General features: G+C 57.0%; 1 protein-coding gene and 1 pseudogene across 5 annotated transcripts in view; both read right to left on the bottom strand.

The window, feature by feature from the left end:
* Positions 1 to 1,260: 1,260 nt before the first annotated feature.
* Positions 1,261 to 18,592, bottom strand: part of SMG7 (SMG7 nonsense mediated mRNA decay factor) — a 48,453-nt gene continuing 31,121 nt past the window's right edge. For 2 of the 5 annotated variants that reach the window (XM_058668932.1, XM_058668930.1), the window contains 15 exons: positions 16,378 to 16,540; positions 15,931 to 16,087; positions 12,882 to 12,952; positions 12,073 to 12,133; positions 9,861 to 9,980; positions 8,078 to 8,366; positions 6,867 to 7,005; positions 6,249 to 6,610; positions 5,449 to 5,796; positions 4,967 to 5,116; positions 3,563 to 3,622; positions 3,145 to 3,304; positions 2,256 to 2,426; positions 2,024 to 2,169; positions 1,261 to 1,746 (listed from right to left, as the gene is read on the bottom strand). In XM_058668932.1, coding sequence (XP_058524915.1) covers positions 1,633 to 1,746; positions 2,024 to 2,169; positions 2,256 to 2,426; positions 3,145 to 3,304; positions 3,563 to 3,622; positions 4,967 to 5,116; positions 5,449 to 5,796; positions 6,249 to 6,610; positions 6,867 to 7,005; positions 8,078 to 8,366; positions 9,861 to 9,980; positions 12,073 to 12,133; positions 12,882 to 12,952; positions 15,931 to 16,087; positions 16,378 to 16,540 — 2,511 coding nt within the window. In that variant the 3' untranslated portion in view covers positions 1,261 to 1,632. The remainder of the gene's footprint in view (positions 1,747 to 2,023; positions 2,170 to 2,255; positions 2,427 to 3,144; positions 3,305 to 3,562; positions 3,623 to 4,966; positions 5,117 to 5,448; positions 5,797 to 6,248; positions 6,611 to 6,866; positions 7,006 to 8,077; positions 8,367 to 9,860; positions 9,981 to 12,072; positions 12,134 to 12,881; positions 12,953 to 15,930; positions 16,088 to 16,377; positions 16,541 to 18,592) is intronic. The other 3 variants (XM_058668931.1, XM_058668933.1, XM_058668934.1) reach the window with 3 other exon arrangements.
* On the bottom strand, positions 10,978 to 11,149 carry LOC118759193 (U2 spliceosomal RNA; annotated as a pseudogene).

The raw sequence follows: 18,592 nt of genomic DNA, 5'->3' as shown, positions 1-18,592 counted from the left end.
CTCCTCCCTGTCCTCCTCACCCCACAGCCCCGACGCAAGGCAGGTCATCCGAGCAGGGCTGTGTCCCCGACTCGGACCCTCCTGCACACGAGGGCAGCACCCCTGCCAGTGCACCCCGGGGGTACGGCGGCAACTCCGGCCCTGGCTCGCCGCAGCCCCTCATGCAGGGCTCACACATGGGCGAGAGGCTGGGGGAAATAGAGAGGCTCTCTGGCCGCCACTGCGTGGGGAGTTTCACCCTTTCAAACCCTGCGGCAGGGTGGGGGGAGGGGAAGAAGGGGTAACAGAACCAAAACAAATCAAAATCCCCAAACAGCATTGCAAACTAAAAGCACTCCTGCCCCCGAGCCCGCCATGTGGCGCCCAGGGCTCCTGCAGGTGCCGGGCCCTGCAGCTGCTCCAGCACACACCAACAGGGTTGGGCCCCCGGGAGGGCACACAACATTCACACACAGGAGGGACTGCCCAGGACACAACCCAGTTATGAGACGGCAAGGGGACAGTTTCCATACCCCCCCAGAAGATCCTCTTCCAGGCAATGACCAACAGAGAGGCTGCCCTTCTGTGTCCACACGGCACATCTTCAACCATCTCTCCTCCCAATAAATAGCAAATACAAAGTCTGTTTTCCTTTTTTCCCCCGCCTTGTCCAAATGAGCTTGGTTGCATTTTCGCCGTGTGCGCTGGGCACGTGTCCATGTTGCCTGGAATTCCACTCTGCAGGCGGAGGCCCCGTGGCTGTGCAGATGGCCCCAAGACTCCGGCCGCCTCATCCACCATGGCCCCGTGCTGTGCTCCTTGGCAACACGTACCACATCAGGGAGAGACACCGAGCAGCATCAGCACAGGCCGGGGAAGGGACACCAACCACAAGACAAGCACACTGAAAGCTCCTCCCTGCTGGAGCACGGCGGGGCGGACAGGCAGTCTCCCAGAGAGCCTGCTCCACCCTGCCCCGCGGGCGCGGGAACGCACAGCCAGCGTGGCTTGGCTCCTCGTCCCGCCCAGCACCACCAGCCACCCTGTGTCATCACAGAGGCCCGAGCCTCTCCAGGACACTGCTGCTGGGTCTCCAGGCCAGCCCCGGCCCTCTCCCTCCCGGCCACTGACTAGCCACCCTGCAGTCACCTGCCTCACACAGGGCAGGGACAGCTGGGCCTCCCCTGCCACCCGTCTGAGCGTGGAAGAATTCAGTGGTACCTTCCTACTGACAGCATCAACAATAATCCAACGTGTTCACTACATTCTCAGTCAGCAATCATCAATGGATTCCTACTTTATTCCCCCAAGAGGAAAACAGGACTGAGAAGTCCCCACTGGCTTCTTCCATCTGCCTTCCCTCCTTGGCCTCCATTGCCCTCGTGGCTGGGGACATGCATGATGGAGAAGGGGAGAGGTGGTGACATCAGGTGAGACAAACAGCAGTTCCTCTCTCCCTCCGGAAGGCCCCCGGGGGACGGAGAGTTCCCGACGGGTTTTCTCGTGGTCGCACTGTGGACATTCCGTGCACACTCAGCGGGATGCTGGGACGCTGACACCCTCTGGCCGGTAAGCAACAGAGGTGAGGGCGGCCCCCGCAGGGGCTGTGCGGGCCAGGTCTCCGGAGCCTCGGCTCCCAGGGCTGCGCTGGCCTCAGTGTGGAGGGTTCACGGCGCCTTGTCCCCGTTGCTGCTTCTGCTTCTGCTGCATCAGGAGCTGCTCCAGCGCCGAGGGTCCCGGGCGCATCAAGGAGCTGGACCAGATGGACTGCAAACAGCCCGGGCTTGTCAGCAGGGCGGGTGCCCGGAGTCAGGACACCCAGGTCCCTGGCCCTCCCCTGCCCAGAAGACTCTCCCAGGATGGAAGCGATGACTGCCTAGGGCACTTCTTGGGTGCCCTGCTCTGTCTGGGTCTGCAAAGGCTCACACGACACGTGGCAACAGGAGCCAGAAGCTTCTCCCTTCAGCACAAGCCTCGGGGCCCCAGTGGCGGGCTGAGGTGCCCGCAGCGGCAGCCCTGGAGCACTGGCTCCGGAACCCCTTACCTTCAGGCTCTCCATGAGTACAGCAGACGAGTCCTCCACGGAGGGCCCAGGTCCGGGCCAGGGGCCACCTGGGGTGCTGGCCTGATGCCAACTGCTCTCAGAGGAGGACGGGCCAGAGAGATAATCGATGCCAAACCCACTCATGGCTGTGGGACACAAGCGGACAATCAGCTGAGGTGCTGTCCCAGGGTCAGGACTGGACTCGCCGCTGAGCCCCGCCGCTGGACCTCACCTGGCTTGTCCGTCTTCCACCGGTCTCCAGTCCTCCTCTCCCTGTTATCTGGAGTCCCAATGGGTCCAAAATTGGAGAAGGGAATGGAGCTGTGGCTGTGTGTTGGAGGAGAGCTGGGCAGGCTGCTGGGGTTGGAGGAATGAGGAGACTGGCTCGCTGGTGTCGACTGATCTGGTGAGCGACAGCAACACAGGTCGTGAGCACGGTGACACTGCCCGCCGCCCACGGGGCCAGGGAAGAAGCCCTCCACCAGGCAGGCCCAGCACAGTGAGCACGGTGACACTGCCCGCCGCCCACGGGGCCAGGGAAGAAGCCCTCCACCAGGCAGGCCCAGCACAGTGAGCACGGTGACACTGCCCGCCGCCCACGGGGCCAGGGAAGAAGCCCTCCACCAGGCAGGCCCAGCACAGCCAGCTCTGCCCGGGGCAGGACGCGTCAGCCTCCTCTGTTGAAGTCCTTAACTGCAGGAATTACTGTCAGAGCAAACTGTTTCTAAAACTGAGATTAGAAATCCCTATTTTATGGCATCCCATACGGACGCTGGTTTTAATCCCGGCGGCCCCACTTATCATCCAGCTCCCTGCCTGTGGCCTGGGAAGCAGTGGAGGACGGCTCAGAGCCTTGGGACAGGCTGAACCAGCAAATGGGAGATCTTTCTTTGTGTCTCTTATCTGTGTAACTCTGCTTTTCAAGAAAGAATAAATCCTTAGAAACAAAAAGTCGTATATTAACACATGCAACTTTCCTGCAGAGAATGGACATCTACTACAAAGGGGGCTGAGGCCACTGGGGCACGGACGGAGCCTCACCGTGCTCCCCCAGCTGCTGGCTGCCAGCTGCCCGGTGTGTCAGCTTGTTGCAGGTGCTCCCACCCAACACGCCAGCGCACCTGAACTGGCAGGCAGGGACGGAGACCACGGCGTTCCTTCAAACAGGGAGTAGAGCGAGGTCTCCTGGGGGGCCAGGGAGGGGTTCAGCTCTGCCTTGGCGCTGGTCGTCAGGTTTTTGCTACACACCTCATTGAAGACACTGCTATTTGGGTATCGTTCCTGAAAGAGACGACCTCCAGTTCCACTCCCCGCAGCTCTTCCGGGCAGGAGAACTTTAAAGGCTTTTGTTTTTTTTCAGCTGTTCCCTGTGCTTTTCTTCTGTGTTTGGCTCCACGTAAAGCATCCAGGTTATCAGGTCAGAAACTATAAACAGGATGCTTGGCTGGACACAGCCCCAAGGATTTCAACATGAACGACTCACACATCGGACACAGACATGCAAACACCCTAGAGAAGGTCGAGAACCCAGGGCCCTACCTGATTGAGAGAGAAGCCGGTGAGGGACATGAGCTCCGAGGGCTTCTCCAACAAGGATTTCTTCAGGCCCGGGGGAAAAAAGCATCCAGTTAGGCCTCTAAATCGTCTCAGGGCTAGGCCTGAGACCTCGCCGAGCCAGCAGCCGGTCCCCCCACATCAACGGGCACCCTGGGAGCACCTGGCAGCAGGCTGCACTCTGAACCATCTGAGACCCAGGGGTGGACCCTCCCTGCTGTGACCAAGCCTGTCGTCGGCCAACATGCCTCCTGTACAGCTCTACTCGCGGGACATTCAGACCGGCGGCCAAGGTCAGGCCCACTCACCAGGGGGCCACGCTGGGTCCGCCCACGCTGCCCCAGCACTGTTTCTAATGGGAGAGATGGGCAGCAGGTGGCAGTGCCCAGGCTGAAGGACCATGCCTCAGTGAGGCCAGCAGCAAGACCGGCTGCACGCTGCGCCCCGACCTGGGGAGAAGGGCTCCCCGAGGCTCAGCTGGGCAAATCCTGAGGGAAATCTCAGGGTTCAGGACGGGCAAGTTTTCATCCCCATTGACCTTTACACATTTCCTTGTTCTGTGCTTGTGGGAAACAGCACAGACACAAAACTCCAAATCTCTGGTTCCATCACAGGGCACTGAGGGAGGCAGCCTCGTCTCCCTCATCCAGCGTCCCTAAGCACACAGAACAGCGAGGGGCAATGACAACATCCGCTAAATGCATGGAGCTTTCTAGAAAATTCTCTTAAGAGGCGGCATTCATCAGTTCCTAGTTCTCCCCACGCCTGATCCTCAGGCTTGTCACTTATTGTGATCCAGTAACTCTTACGAACAGAAACCTCTCCATCCATGCCTATTCTCTTTATGAATCCAACTGGATTGAGGTTAAGACTGTGAGCTCCATTAGCCAGCCAGGAGAAGAGAGGAGAGGTGGGTGTTGTGCGGTGGCAGGGTCAGCCACCACCTGCAGTGACGGCATCACATGAGGACCAGTGGTAACCTGGCTGCTCCCTATGAACGTGCCTGGGAAAGCAGCACAGCAGAGCCCAAGTGGTCGGCCACCCGTGTGGAAGAGGCTCCTGGCTGCAGCTGGCCGCCCAGCTGGGGACTGCACCAGCGGGTAGAAGCTTTCCTTCCTAACAGTTCAAAACATGCAACATTTCCCCTCCCCCACATTTTGAACACAATGGGGAGGGGGGAGGGGAGAAAAAGAAAAACCAACATCCGTCTCTAAGGACAGATGACATGGGCCATCCCTGGGCCCAGAAGCCAAGGCCCCCTGAGAGGCCCGGTGTTCTGCCAGCATGCAGCCCTGCAGGTTTCCTGGCACCACAAAGAAGCCAGGCTGACTCGGGGCCGGCCTGGCTGTCGCTGGGCTACAGCACAAGCAGGTTAAGTGGGATACATACAAAGAGGCTTCTTCCAGGGAGAGAGGCGAGAGGCCCCAGGAGGGCTGGGTAAAGCTCGGGAGGGTTAGCAAAGAGCAGCTCTTCCTCATCCTCCAAGGCAGCCAGGCTCTGTAACAGGTCCGGAGGGAGCAGAGGGGAGCTCGGGGGGCCCTAGTGACAGAAAGGGCCACAGTGAGCTGTGAGGAGGGGAGCTCGGGGGCCCTAGTAACAGAAAGGGCCAGGGTGAGCTGTGAGGAACGATGGGCACACACGGGGGACAGGAGGCACACGTGGTTAATGAGGTAGGCAAGAGGAGGGTGTAATGAGGACAGCGACCCGAGGACACAGCGAGGAAGAGGAGGGCCAGCACGCTCGGCTCCTGGGCCGATAGAGAAGCGATCTTCTACAGAGACCCCCTCAGACTCGGGGGCTCCACTAAGACCCTGGCTTTGTTCCTGACCCCCACTGCCCCTGCAGCACAGCCACCGGGACAGGCCACACACCTCGAACGGCACCCTGGACATGGGCTCCTGCTCCAGACGGAAGCCTGCTGGGGGCCGCTTGCCCCTACGGTCCACGACGGCGCGGCTGTCGGCCATGCTGTAGGCAGAGTCCCAGTAGAAGTCGGGGACCGAGGCGTCCGAGGGGCTGTGGTGGCACGGCTCCAGAAAAGGCTTCCTTTTCTTCTCCAGAGGCTGCTGCAAGGCCGCAGGCTGCAGGGCCGGCTCCAAGAGCGTCCCCGGGTCCTGGGGCTGAAGGTAGTAGGGTGGCTTCGCAGGCAGGATTTTCCCAAGGGGGCTTTGCACCTGAGGGGGATTCCACAGCTGTTTGGAGGTATCTGTCTGTTGGTACTGCAGAGACAAGGACGAGGAGTTGTTACCGACCGCCAGCACACAGTAATCACAGGACCACTGTCAACCAGTGTCGCCTCCACTGGGCAGCGGCTCCTGCCACTTTGTCGGTTTCATTTCGGAGTTTCTGGGAGCAGAGGACAGGTACTGCCCTGCACTCATTCTCCCTCCTGCTGCCCCCGGAGTGCTGTGGCTAAGGTCAGGTGGCAGCCATGTCAGCAGCACGCCGGTGGACGGCCCTGCTCTCCCGCAGAATCTTACTTCCCACAACATCTTTTCTTTGGTGCTAAGCAACAATATGTAGCAAACCCTGGTGGTTAAGACCCAGTACAACGAAAGCAAAAAGATCCATGATGGAACGTTCCAAACAGTGCACCTGCCCAGCCTCACAAGTACTCGACAGCTCACTAGTACTTTGTGACCCAACTCAGGCTGAGCTCACTCACACTCACCTGCTGGAATCCAGAGTGGGGAGGCGAGCTTCTCCCCAAAGCTGGCCCAGTCTTTGTGGGGGACTGCTGCTGGGCTCGAGCTGGGCCCGGCCCCTGGCCCGTGGCCTGTGCTGTGGGCTGAGCTGGTAAGGAGGGAAGGGGCTGCTGGGAAGGTGGCTGTGGCGGCTGAGGCCCCTGGCTCACAGGCCCTGGTCCGGAGGGCCGCTGCTGGCTGTAAGGAATGTGCGACTGCTTCCCGGCGGGAGCGTGGGCCGTGGGCTGCAGGAAGGGTCCTGGGACGGAGACCCCGGCTGGGAACGTGTAGCCTGAGCCCGCAGAGAACGCCACAGGAGGGGGGATGACGTACGTCGGGGGCGGGAACCCTTTAAAACACAAGGCCAGGCGTCAGTTCCCCAGAGCAGCCCCTCATCAGCCCATCTCACATCACATAAATAACAACTCGGACACTCGCAGCGCATTCTAAAGGCAGTGCCAGGTCTCAGCGACAGAACACATGCACTGTAACAACAGAGAAGCGACTCAGTTTCAGAAGCGGTAGGCAAGCAAGGCTTCCTCCTTTCGCTCAGCCATCCCGAGCGCAGTGCAAACGACTGAGAGAGAACCCGCCCGGGGACTCACCGGGCCGGCTGGGGAGCGGCGGGAAGGCTGCCGGGTGATGGATCGGGATGAGCGGGGAGGTGCTGGCCTGGCTCTGTGCTACGGGGGTCTTCCTGGCTTCCGACACAGGAGTCTTTCTCAGCTCTGTCTGGGATTTCACCTGTGACCAACAGCAGCAAAACCAGCCATAAAAATCCAAGGTTCAAACTGCCAAAAAGACGCATGTCAACCCAGGAAAAGTCACGATGTCAAAAACTCTGGTTGAAGAAATGTAAACTCAGCAAAGTAGAAAACGGGAAAACCAAGGCGGGCGGGGCTTTGATTGGTCAACCGTCCTGCTACACACGTTGCAAGTCACCACACACGGCCGAGGCACCAGACTGACCATCTGCCTGAGGCAGCGCCGCTACGTCAGGGTTTGTGGCTGGGTCACCAATGGCACCCATGGGTGGGGATGAACCCTCCCCACGGCTGCAGGCGTGCCTGTGCAGCGAGTGGAGACTGGCTGTGCAAGGACTGCTCCAAACACGTGCGGGCAGACCCGAGAGGGAGCAAGAGAGCAGACAGGCAGGCAGGACATGCTGAGCTCCAACGTGTCCAGGGACTCGAGTTGCCCTGTCCGCTCTGACCTTGCCCTGCAGGCCCCGTCTCCCCAAGCCATCTCTCAACGCCTGTGCCTGTCTCTCCCTAATGGGAACCTTGAGCTACCATGTTCTCTCTCTCTGAAGGACATGCAGTGCCGCCTTCAGCCACGTCAGGCTCCTCATGCTCGCCTGCCAGTGAGCGTTCGAAGGTTTCACAGCCACACCGCCTCGGCTGGGATCTACCCACTGCACCACCCATTTCTGCGAGCCAGGAAGACAGCAGAGTCACACACGGCCACTGGCTCAGACAGAACTGATGGCGGCTCTTTCAAAGCTTCATTAACAAGGGGACAGCACAGGGCGACACCTGCCATGGAGCCTAAAGCACTCTCTGTTCCACTGGCCCTGCCTAAATGACACCACTGGACAGGTGCTCCCTGCCAGCCTGCTAGAAGGGAGAGCCGGCCCAGGAGCCGGGGCAGTACCCCCTCGGAGCCAGTACTCACGTGTGTTTCCAGGACACAGCCCAAAGAAGGCATCAAGACACTTACATTCATCGTGCTCAACACGGAGAGTCAAGGCTGAAAGCGCCTCGCTAAGTTGGCTCTCCCCAGGGTGGGGCTCCTCCCCAGTCACAGCTCCACTCACCTCTTTGGAAGGGAAACTTCTTCCCTGGTCTCTGCTCCCTTCTCGCGGCTTCCCGTTCTCTCTGAAGGTGACCACCGGCTTCTCCCCGGGCTCCCCGCCGCTGCCGAGCCCGCGGCCCGTGGACAGCACTGACTTGAGCCCTGTGCTCCCGTCGCTGGCTGGCGCCTCACTCACACTTGCTTCTTGCAGAATGAGGTTCTCTTTGGTTTCACTGGGGTCCTCCAGTATTAACTCTGGGATTTCTGTGATAAACAACAATTTCCCTACCTCATTTTCACACTGAATCAGCCTAAGAAAGCAAGAAAGAATCCGTATGTGAAAGCCATAATACATGGCCTATGACAAACATGTCTCACTCCTGTCTGAGCTCACAGCGCACCCAAGCCCGTGCGCTCTGGCCGGCTCCCCTGCTGCACCCCGACCCCTCTCCCACACAGCCTCCGCTGAGCTCACCCACCCTCACACGCAGCCTGAGGGATCACAGCCCCAGGCCAGGCTGCTCAGCTCACAAGCGCCAGCCTCACTTCTCTTGCTACTGGATCACCACACTCGGTCTCCACCCCACCTGGCCACGGTCAAGTCTCCACCTGACCAAAGGGCCCCCCGACTCGGGACTAGGAAGCCCCCACCCTCGAGCTGCAGGAAAGTCAAAGGAACAAAACGCTGACTGCCAGAAACGCTCCTCCACCACAGCAGCTCGTGGGAACCAAGGCAGCCACACTCTACTCCCAGACACGCAGTGCCGAGGCAGAGGATGAGGACGCAGCACAACACGCACAAGTTTATGTAGATGTAAAAACTTCTGAATCTAGACACAGCTGTTCCATAACATGCATTTTCTGCAAATTTTCAAAGATCACTTGCGTACATGGATTTAAAACAAATTTTTACACCAAAATAAACTTGCCTCAAAACTTTCCCCCTTTTCCATCTGGAAGAAAGAAGACGGAGAGAGACAGAGCAACATCTTCCAGCCCCTGGTTCCCTTGGGGCCTGGCCAGGCCGGGCAGGCCAAGTACCTAAGTTCTCATCTGCTGCCCCCAGGAGGCTGGACTGGCACTTTTTTACATTTAAACATTTGAAACAGGAAGCATGACAGGGAGGGAGGGAGGGGCGCACCATCCACCTGCCGGTCAACTCCCCAAAGGGCCACAGCTGCCAGGGCGGGGCCAGGCAGGAATCCAGCGTCTTCAGCTCTGCCAGGTCTCCCGATGAGGTGGTAAGGACCCTGAGTGCTGGGCTCCCAGGCACAAGCAGGAAGCAGGGACTTGAACCACTGTGTGCACACAGAATGCTGGCGCTCTAAGTGGCAACCCAGCTCACTGCACCACCATGCTGAGCTGTCACTGGGCATGCTTCAGTTTGTGCTCAAGACTTCGTACTATTTTAATTTGAAAGGCAGATCTACAGAGACAGAATCAGAGAGGTACCTTCCATCTGCTGGCTCACTCCCAAAATGACTGCAACCACCAGCCAGGGCTGGGTGTTTAAAGCCAGGAGCCAGAAGCTTCTTCCGGGTCTCCCATCTGGGTGTTGGCACCCAAGTACACTGGCTGTTCTGCACTGTGTTCCATGTGCAACAGCAGGGAGCGGGACAGGAAGTAGAGCAGCTGGACTCAAACCAGCATCCCATGGGATGCCCTTAGGGACCTGGAGACTGGAGCTGTGATCCCCTCAGGTTTCCACCAGACCCTTAGTTGGAGGCTTAAGCTACTATGCTGCCCAAGTGGCACTGTCACTGTAGCGCTGGTGTCCACCCCTCCCATCAGCCACACAGACAAACCTTGGCTGATTGTCGGCGATCCACTTGCCTATGGAGATCAGGCGCTGCTGCCGCAGCCGGCGCTGCTGGCCCTCTTTGTCGCCTGTAATACCCTGGTGGCCTTTGGAAAAATCCAAGTTCCTAAAATCGGGATAAGCAAATTATTTTCCAGGCAACCAAGTTCATACAGATCACACTAACTACTAACTTGACACAACAGCCCATGCGCTTCACGGACCGCGTAGAAAAACAGCATGGCAAGTCCAAGCTTCATCCGCAAGACAGAAAACCTGAGCTGCGGTAAGACTAGACGTGCACGGGTTCCACAGCTGGCTCTGCATCTGAACAGCTGCTCACAGGCCCCTCCAAAGCAGAAAAATGCAGAAAAGCAACGTGAAAAAGGATTTTCAAGTTTCACTTGACTGAATTAAAAACCTAAACGCTTCGGGACTGCGAGGCAGGCCTCTGCCCAGCGACAGACAGGGGCAGTCTCCATGTCACAGCCCACTGCTCACAGGAGCGCAGCCTCTGCTCAAAGGGAGAGCCCACACGGCCCCAGAGGGCACGGGGCCCTCGGTGAGATGGGCTCTCGTGGGCACTCCTCGCGGGCCACGTCCTTTCTCTTCTGCGCTGTGAGGAACTGCACTTCCAAAGGAGGCAGCACCCAAGAGCCAGCGGGGTGGCCTTTCTGAAGACAACCCGTGTGCTACCCGTGTCAAACGTCTAACAACTGTGCCAAGACAGCCAGCTGGCAGACAAGCACGCTTAAGAATCCACTAGGGTGGGAAACATTGTCTCTTTTTTAAAAAATATTTTATTTTATTGGAAAGGCAAATATACATATAGAAGGAGATGCAGTCAGAGTTGAGCCAAGCAGAAGCCAGGAGCTTTTTCCAGATCTCCCACACAAGTGCAGGGTTCAAGGCCCTGGGCCAGCCTCTACGGCTTTCCCAGGCCACCAGCAGGGAGCTGGATGGGAAGTGGAGCAGCCAGGACACAAACCGGTAGTCGCAGGAGACCCCGGTGGACGCAACGTGAGGATTTCATCGCTAGGCTATCACGCCAGGCCCCACGTCTTTCCCTCTTCTTCCCAGCACAGGTCAGAAATCGGGCACTGGGGAATTCCCTAGTTTTATCTGTGTGTTGTTTTTTTCACTCCCCGAGGCACTGACGCGGAGTGGACGGAGAAAGCTCCTATTCCAACTCCAGGTTCCAAAAACCCATTTAATACATTGTCCTTGGCTAGAGGACGTTTCAGATATTAAGAACAGATAAGACAATTGGTCTCAGCCAAAAGGCCGAGAAGTGATTGTGTGTGGGTTTTACTATAAATGCAGGGATGTAAAGCACTCTTAGAACTCAAAATGTTTCAGCTGTTCAACTTCAAACTGACCAAACTTTCCTGGACAATGCCAGCAATTGGATCTTCTAGAACAAGTGAACTCACTGATGTCAAGTAAATGATGTAAGTAGTATTTCTACCACACTCCGTCCATTCACTACCCTTCACTGAATTTCCTGTCTTTGATGTGTCTGCCTGCTGTGTCGTTTCTGTATGCTGGCCATTAAGACAGGCAGAGAGCTCAAATGGCAAGGACCCACAGCTGTGTGAAGAAGCAGTCCCTGGATTTAAGAAACGGAATCTGCAGTTCACCTGTGAGTACTAGGATACGAGCCACGCCAAGAACAAAAGCTGACGGCTAATGGTAATGAGGGCTTTTCACCGGCTCAAAGCTCACCATGTGGCAAGTCAGAAATGTACAGATGGCCATTTTACTGAGCAAACGGGACAATGTAGGCTCAGTCCAGGTGATCATCAAGCCCAAACACACAGAACCAAACACCTGCAACGTCCTATCGCAGGCAGGAGCTCCGACACGGGGTGGACCGCTGCGAGAGGGCAAGCCTACCCAGCGACTGCACAAGGCAGACGGCAGTGCCACAGACCCGGGGCCGGGCCCCTGAGAGCAGCCAGCAGAGACGAAGGGCACGCCGACAGACTGTTCCGTCCCCAGCACTGATGAGATACACACCAAGGGACACCAGCTGGCTTCTATTTAGTTCCCTCCTAGGCGTGTCCCTCTAGCCAAGGTGGGATCCAGTGCAGCGTCGCCACGGGGGGCGGGGAGGCAGCTCCTCCCTCGTCGCTCCTGTCACCCAGGATGACAAGCGGAGGCACACACGCATGCCTCACAGCTCTGGACGCCCTGGGCTGGTGACGCCCGCCACCTACCTGAAAGAAGGTCTCAAGGCCAGGAATCCTTGCAACTCGAACTCCTCTGGAAGTGGAGTAGCTGCAGCGGGCGGAAAGCAGAGGCTGTTACATCCGAGAGGACGCTGTGCTGTGAGCAGACACAGGGCCCTTGGCTTCACCCACTCCTCTAACTCACTCCGCAGGACAGGGACGGCGCACTTCCCTGTCCGCAGCCTCAGATCCAACCATCCTTTTGTCCACCTGACATTCCCAGGAACACACCACAAACACAGAATTTCAGGCACAACACTGAACCTGCCCACCTGATGGGGGTGGTTCATTCGCAAAGATCCCAGAAAAAAATCAGAAAGCAATGTAGACGCAGGCTGCCTGCGTGGAGCTTCATCCAGTCTTGGAAGTGTCAGAGCAGCGAAAGCGGTGATCAGAATGCGGCATTCTGAGTGGCTGGAACACTGTGTGGCCAGGAAAACTCAAATTTTCAAATGTTGGATGAGAAAATAAAGTGTTCACCATGTCATGGTGATTTTTAAACAGCAGATACAAGCCGCATCTAACACCGCTCACCTCTTCTGCACCTGCATGCGAAGAGCGAGCTGCAGCAGTGTGCCACCTGCATTCTGCACTCGCCACGCTGTGCTGGTGCACACATATTCACCCGTTTTTAAAAAATTGTAAGAATGGGGTGGGAGGGAAGAAGCTGGAATGAAGATGAAGGTATAGAACTTGCTACATTTCTACTGCGATGCAGCTCAAACAGACGGTTACCAAAATACTGTTTTCCCCACCCCCTTAATCAGCAGAGTTTACACGGGCGGGGCGGCCCTTACCGTTAGTGCTGCAGAGATCTTCTTCATGCGGGTGGAAACTGTTTAGAAGTGAGATCAGCCAGGGCCAAATGCTGCAAATCAAAGGAACACCTCAGCCCACTTGGAGAGAAATGAGAATACCAATAAGTGACGACAATGCTGCCTAGAAGCAATGCTCTGCCCCGCTGCCAGGGACCGCTCGGAGCCCCCAGCGGACACACCTGCCCAGTCACACTCTGCTCCACTGCCAGGGACCGCTCGGAGCCCCCAGCGGACACACCTGCCCAGTCACACTCTGCTCCACTGCCAGGGACCGCTCGGAGCCCCCAGCGGACGCACCTGCCCAGTCACACTCTGCTCCACTGCCAGGGACCGCTCGGAGCCCCCAGCGGACGCACCTGCCCAGTCACACTCTGCTCCGCTGCCAGGGACCGCTCGGAGCCCCCAGCGGACACACCTGCCCAGTCACACTCTGCCCCGCTGCCAGGGACCGCTCGGAGCCCCCAGCGGACGCACCTGCCCAGTCACGCTCTGCTGTAGCTAAGATGGGGCCAACCTTTGCACGTACACCAACCAACGCAAATGAAAAACACTCACCTCTCAGAAAACTGGAAGCTAACAATTATTCTCAATGGCTGTGCACTTTGAAATATGAGAAATGCTACTTAAAGAATCAACAAACAGATACAGAGAAAACACATAAGGAATCAGAAATACCATAGCAAATATTAGAGTAAATGCCACACACACTTGGAGATACGGTGAATGACAAAGCTAGTAACCTAGACAGGAATCCTAACCTGGAGCAGCTACCCTCCTGAAGCCAGGGTGCTGTTGAGAAAATGGGCAGATGGGCATGTGCAAGTGGCTGCGTGAGGCAGAGGGCACACGTGAGAGGCTCCCTGGGCACACGTGAATGGCTGCGTGAGGCAGAGGGCACACGTGAGTGGCTGTGTGAGGTAGAGGGGACACTGAGTGGCTCTGCGGGCACACGCAAGTGGCTGTATGAGGCAGAGGGCACACGTGAGTGGCTGTGTGAGGTAGAGGGCACACGTGAGTGGCTCTGTGTGCACACGCGAGTGGCTGTGTGAGGCAGAGGGCACATGAGTGGCTGCGTGAGGCAGAGGGCACATGAATGGCTCCGTGGGGACACACGAGTGGCTCCCTAGGCACATGCGAGTGGCTGTGTGAGGCAGAGGGCACATGAGTAGCTCTGTGACACAATCAAGAGCACACGTAGGGTTGCTCTGTGACACACTTGCTCCTGGCTCCAGAGCACAGGGGGCACAACAGCACATGTTTACAAGCATTAAGGCAGTGTGTTCTCAAAAGTACACTGGAAAAAAAGTTCTACAAAGTCAAAAGCCCCAGGAATAGAAACCAAATATACTCGAAATACACTGCGCTACCATATCAGCCACATGAGAACCTTTAGACGAATCACTCCCCACACGAGCCCGCACAGCGCCTGCTACGAAGGAAGAGAACGAACCTGCCAAAGCGCCCTGGAAGGCCCTGGAAGGCCCTGGGAAGGCCTGGGAAGGCCCTGGAAGGCCCGGGAAGGCCCTGGGAAGGCCCTGGAAGGCCCGGGAAGGCCTGGAAGGCCTGGAAGGTCCTGGGAAGGCCCTGGAAGGCCTGGAAGGCCCTGGGAAGGCCCTGGCGCACCCAGCAAGAGAGCAGCAGAATGAACCAGAGGTGCGGAGGGGAGATGTGCTTGTAACAAAGCTGCTCCTCCGGAGGCAGCTGCGCCACTGTCACCAGGAACCACACAGCGCAAGGAAAGCAAAACCAAAGCTACGGGGCTGGCGCTCGGCTCCAACGGCTAACCTTCACCTCTAAACGCCAACAACCCACACGGGCACTGGTTTGTATGCGAGTTGCTTCACTTCCCGTCCAGCTCACTGCTTGGTGCCTGGAAAAATGGCAGAGGACGGCCCAAAGCCTTAGGACTCTGCACCCACGTGGGAGACCCAGAAGAAACTCCTGGTTCCTGGCTTTGGAATGGCTTAGCTCTGTCTGCTGTGACCATTTGGGGAATGAATCAGCAGATGGAAGGCATTTCTGTTTCTCCTCTCTTTAAATATAAATATATATTTATATAAATATGAATAAATAAAATATTTATATTTATATAAATATAAAAATAAATCTTAAAAAAAAGCAGCATGCCTCCTTGGTATGAACCTCAATTTAAAAACAAGCAAACAAAAAACAGAAATGACACTCCTTGTCCATTAATACGTACACAGGAAAACAGAACTCTAACAGAATTATGACACAATTGGCTGAGCCCCAAACCCAGCCTGGGTTCTAAAGCAGACAAGAGGACAAAGACAGTACAGTGTGGGGGGAGAGGCTGGGGCCCGAGGCAGTGTGGGCAGACGCACGTCCCAGCCCAGAGCAGGCTGCCAGGACAGCCGCGAGACAGCTCAGCAGAGGGCCCGCCGCAGCAGCCCCTCTCCACAGCGCAAGGGAAACGAGGCCGCTGGTCACTGGGGGGCGACGGCTCTAGGAACCATCTGAATGACTCCGAGATTAAGGAAAAAAAGTGATGAGAGCCAGAACAACGTTCAGTCACGTGATCCGAGTAACCCTAACTCCAACTGGGGCCCAGAGAAAGGCTCCATCCAGCAGTCCGGTACAGGACACAGAGGAACTCCCAGGGGAAGTCAGAGCAGCCCCTTCCCCTCCCGACAGGAAGTGGGAGCAGTGTGCTGGACAAGGTCCACAAGGATTCTGTGCAAGTTCACCGTAAAATGTGAAAAACGTCTCTTCCCCAGGACAGCAGTGGAGGAGCGCAGGGAGACCAGCCGTCCTGCCAAGAATCCCACGAGCCAACCCACAGCAGCTCACCGCACAGCTTTCCAGGCCACAGGGCGTGCTCCCGAAGGCAGGCTCACAAGTCTGATACCGCATGAACCAGCCCTGAGCCCCCCAGAACCCCAACACTTGCTACTGCCGCTCGCCCACCCCCAGGAACCCCAACACTTGCTACTGCCGCTCGCCCACCCCCCAGGAACCCCAACACTTGCTACTGCCGCTCGCCCACCCCAGGAACCCCAACACTTACTACTGCCGCTCGCCCACCACTGCCTCCTGGAAGACGCGGGGTCTGAGGCGCAGCCAATCCATGGAGACCTTGACTGCAGGGAGGGGGAAGGTGCTGCAGGCGTCCCCCTGCAGCTCACCCTGGAGAGGACACTTGCAGAGTACACCGAGGAAGGACACTGTGGAGAGAAGCGTGCTGGGGAGCCTGTGGGGCCCGGGCCTGCCTTTAGCCCAGCAAGGACCTTAACGCTTTGCTTGCTACAATGGCAGCTACTCCATTCACAACGGACAGCAATGGATGAAGGGAGTCTTGTCCACGTGGAAAGAACCCAGGCTTACGCAACCTTATGATTTGCTAAAAAGCACGTCCCTATTTTATCTGTCATGGTGCTTTATACACACACGTGCTGACTACTGTGCTTTCTCAGAGACGACAGCACCTGCCCCAGCCGCCCGACGGGACACTCACTGAAGAGCGCTAACAGCTGTGTCCAGCACAGCTGCTCGTCCTGGCTGTAGGCGTGCGGCTCCGTCTCGCTGCTGAAGTCCCGCAGGTGGTGCAGCTGGAAGAGGTTGACGGCGGTGACGTGCACCAACTGCTGGGAGTTGAAGGCCTTCTGGAACAGCAGCCTCTGAAAGCATGGGAGGAGCAGGGATAGGCAGCGGGTCAGCTGCGTCGTGACAGTCCTGCTTCACAGGACGGGCCCCAGGCTGACTCCACCCAGACAACTCCCAAACACAGCGGGAGTGTTGCAACTATTCGTCTGACAAACTTCTTTTCCCTAACAAATTATTTTTTAAAATGATCTGAGGGCCCGGCGGCATGGCCTAGCGGCTAAAGTCCTCGCCTTGAATGCCCTGGGATCCCATATGGGTGCCGGTTCTAATCCCGGCAGCTCCACTTCCCATCCAGCTCCCTGCTTGTGGCCTGGGAAAGCAGTCGAGGACGGCCCAATGCATTGGGACCCTGCACCCGCATGGGAGACCCGGAAGAGGTTCCTGGTTCCCGGCTTCGGATCGGCGTGCATCGGCCCATTGCGGCTCACTTGGGGAGTGAATCATCGGACGGAAGATTTTCCTCTCTGTCTCTCCTCCCCTGTGTATATCTGGCTGTAATAAAATAAATAAATCTTAAAAAAAAAAAATGATCCGAGAAAAAAATTACTTAGGGTTCCAATTGTATATGTCTACATCTTAACCTACCTGAAGTTACTTAGACCCACACGGATTAAATCATTAAACTGGGATTGTTGGCTAGAAAGCAAATGTAACTGAAACATTTTCAGACAAAAGGACTACAATTTACTTTTTGTACTCTTGGCACAAAAAGCATATCTTCCCAGATTCATCATAAAATTTTGCTTTTCACAGACTCGACATAATTCAAGCAAATGTAAACAAGGCTGAGCAAACACAGGGTAAGAACGCACTCGAACCTCCACGGATGGGAACACCCTGCAGGTGCCTCGGCTCCTCCCGGAAGTCAAAGGGGAGGCTTGCCCATCTTACCAGGAGCTCTGGATCCCAGCACAGGGAGGAAGCTGCCTGACTGCTCTCAGCTGGTGCTCCACCTCATTCTGCCTCCCCTCAAGGAGCCCATTTTCAAATACAAATCCTTAACAACCTGACACCTACAAGGAGAGAGCCTGGTCTCAGGCCACATAGCAGCCCTAGCCTGTTCCCGTGTCTCCCCAGGGGGAAGTTCTGGTAACCGCAGGGTGCCCTGCTGGGTCAGTTTCTTAACCAGAGATGACACCACCTCGGAGATGCACAGCTGCCTTTGACTCAATTGCTTAGGGAGCTGACCTGAGATACCCTGACTGAGCACTGGACCTCTGCTGCCTGACCCTCGGCGTCCCTCAGGAGACAAGTCCCCGCTGCCTGACCCTCGGCCTTCCCCAGGAGACCAGCCCCCGCTGTCTGACCCCTGCGCTGTACGCACCCAGACCCTCGGCCTTCCCCAGGAGACCAGCCCCCGCTGTCTGACCCCTGCGCTGTACGCACCCAGACCCTCGGCCTTCCCCAGGAGACCAGCCCCCGCTGCCTGACCCTCGGCGTCCCCCAGGAGATCAGCCCCGCTGCCTGACCCCCGCGCTGTACGCACCCAGACCCTCGGCGTCCCTCAGGAGACCAGCCCCCGCTGCCTGACCCTCGGCCTTCCCCAGGAGACCAGCCCTCGCTGTCTGACCCCTGCGCTGTATGCACCCAGAGTCTTCCTTAACCCCGGCAACAAGGACAGAGCTCTTTTCTTTCTTTACCCGAAAAATTTCCCAAAATCTTCTCTCCCACAAAATGTTTCCTTCAGTCTCTGTATCCAACCCATAAGTGAGCAGTGCCCCCTGCTGAGGACCACCCTCCCTGCTGAGCACCTGCCCCTCTAGCGAGCACTGCCCACCTGGAACAACTAGGCATGCTCCTTCGCTCCTTGAGCCAGGAAGCGGAGCTTCAGTCCCACATCTATGCTGAACACGCTGAAAGTTACCACTGCACCTGGGTCTTAGCATACTTTATATATCACAGTACATGGGAATACAGCAATGAAGTCACTTTCATACAGATCAAGATAGAAACAAAGGTTACAAAGTTTTGCTTCCTTACACAAATCTGTTGAACATGTTTCATGTTTGCCAACAGCAGTTCAGCAATGACATACAAACTGGGAACCAGTTCCCCCCAAGCTTACG

Source organism: Ochotona princeps, chromosome 10 (assembly GCF_030435755.1).
Source record: "Ochotona princeps isolate mOchPri1 chromosome 10, mOchPri1.hap1, whole genome shotgun sequence".
NCBI lineage: Eukaryota > Metazoa > Chordata > Mammalia > Lagomorpha > Ochotonidae > Ochotona > Ochotona princeps.
The sequence above is the reverse complement of the archived record's forward strand: the minus strand, read 5'-3'. Positions and strand labels throughout refer to the sequence as shown.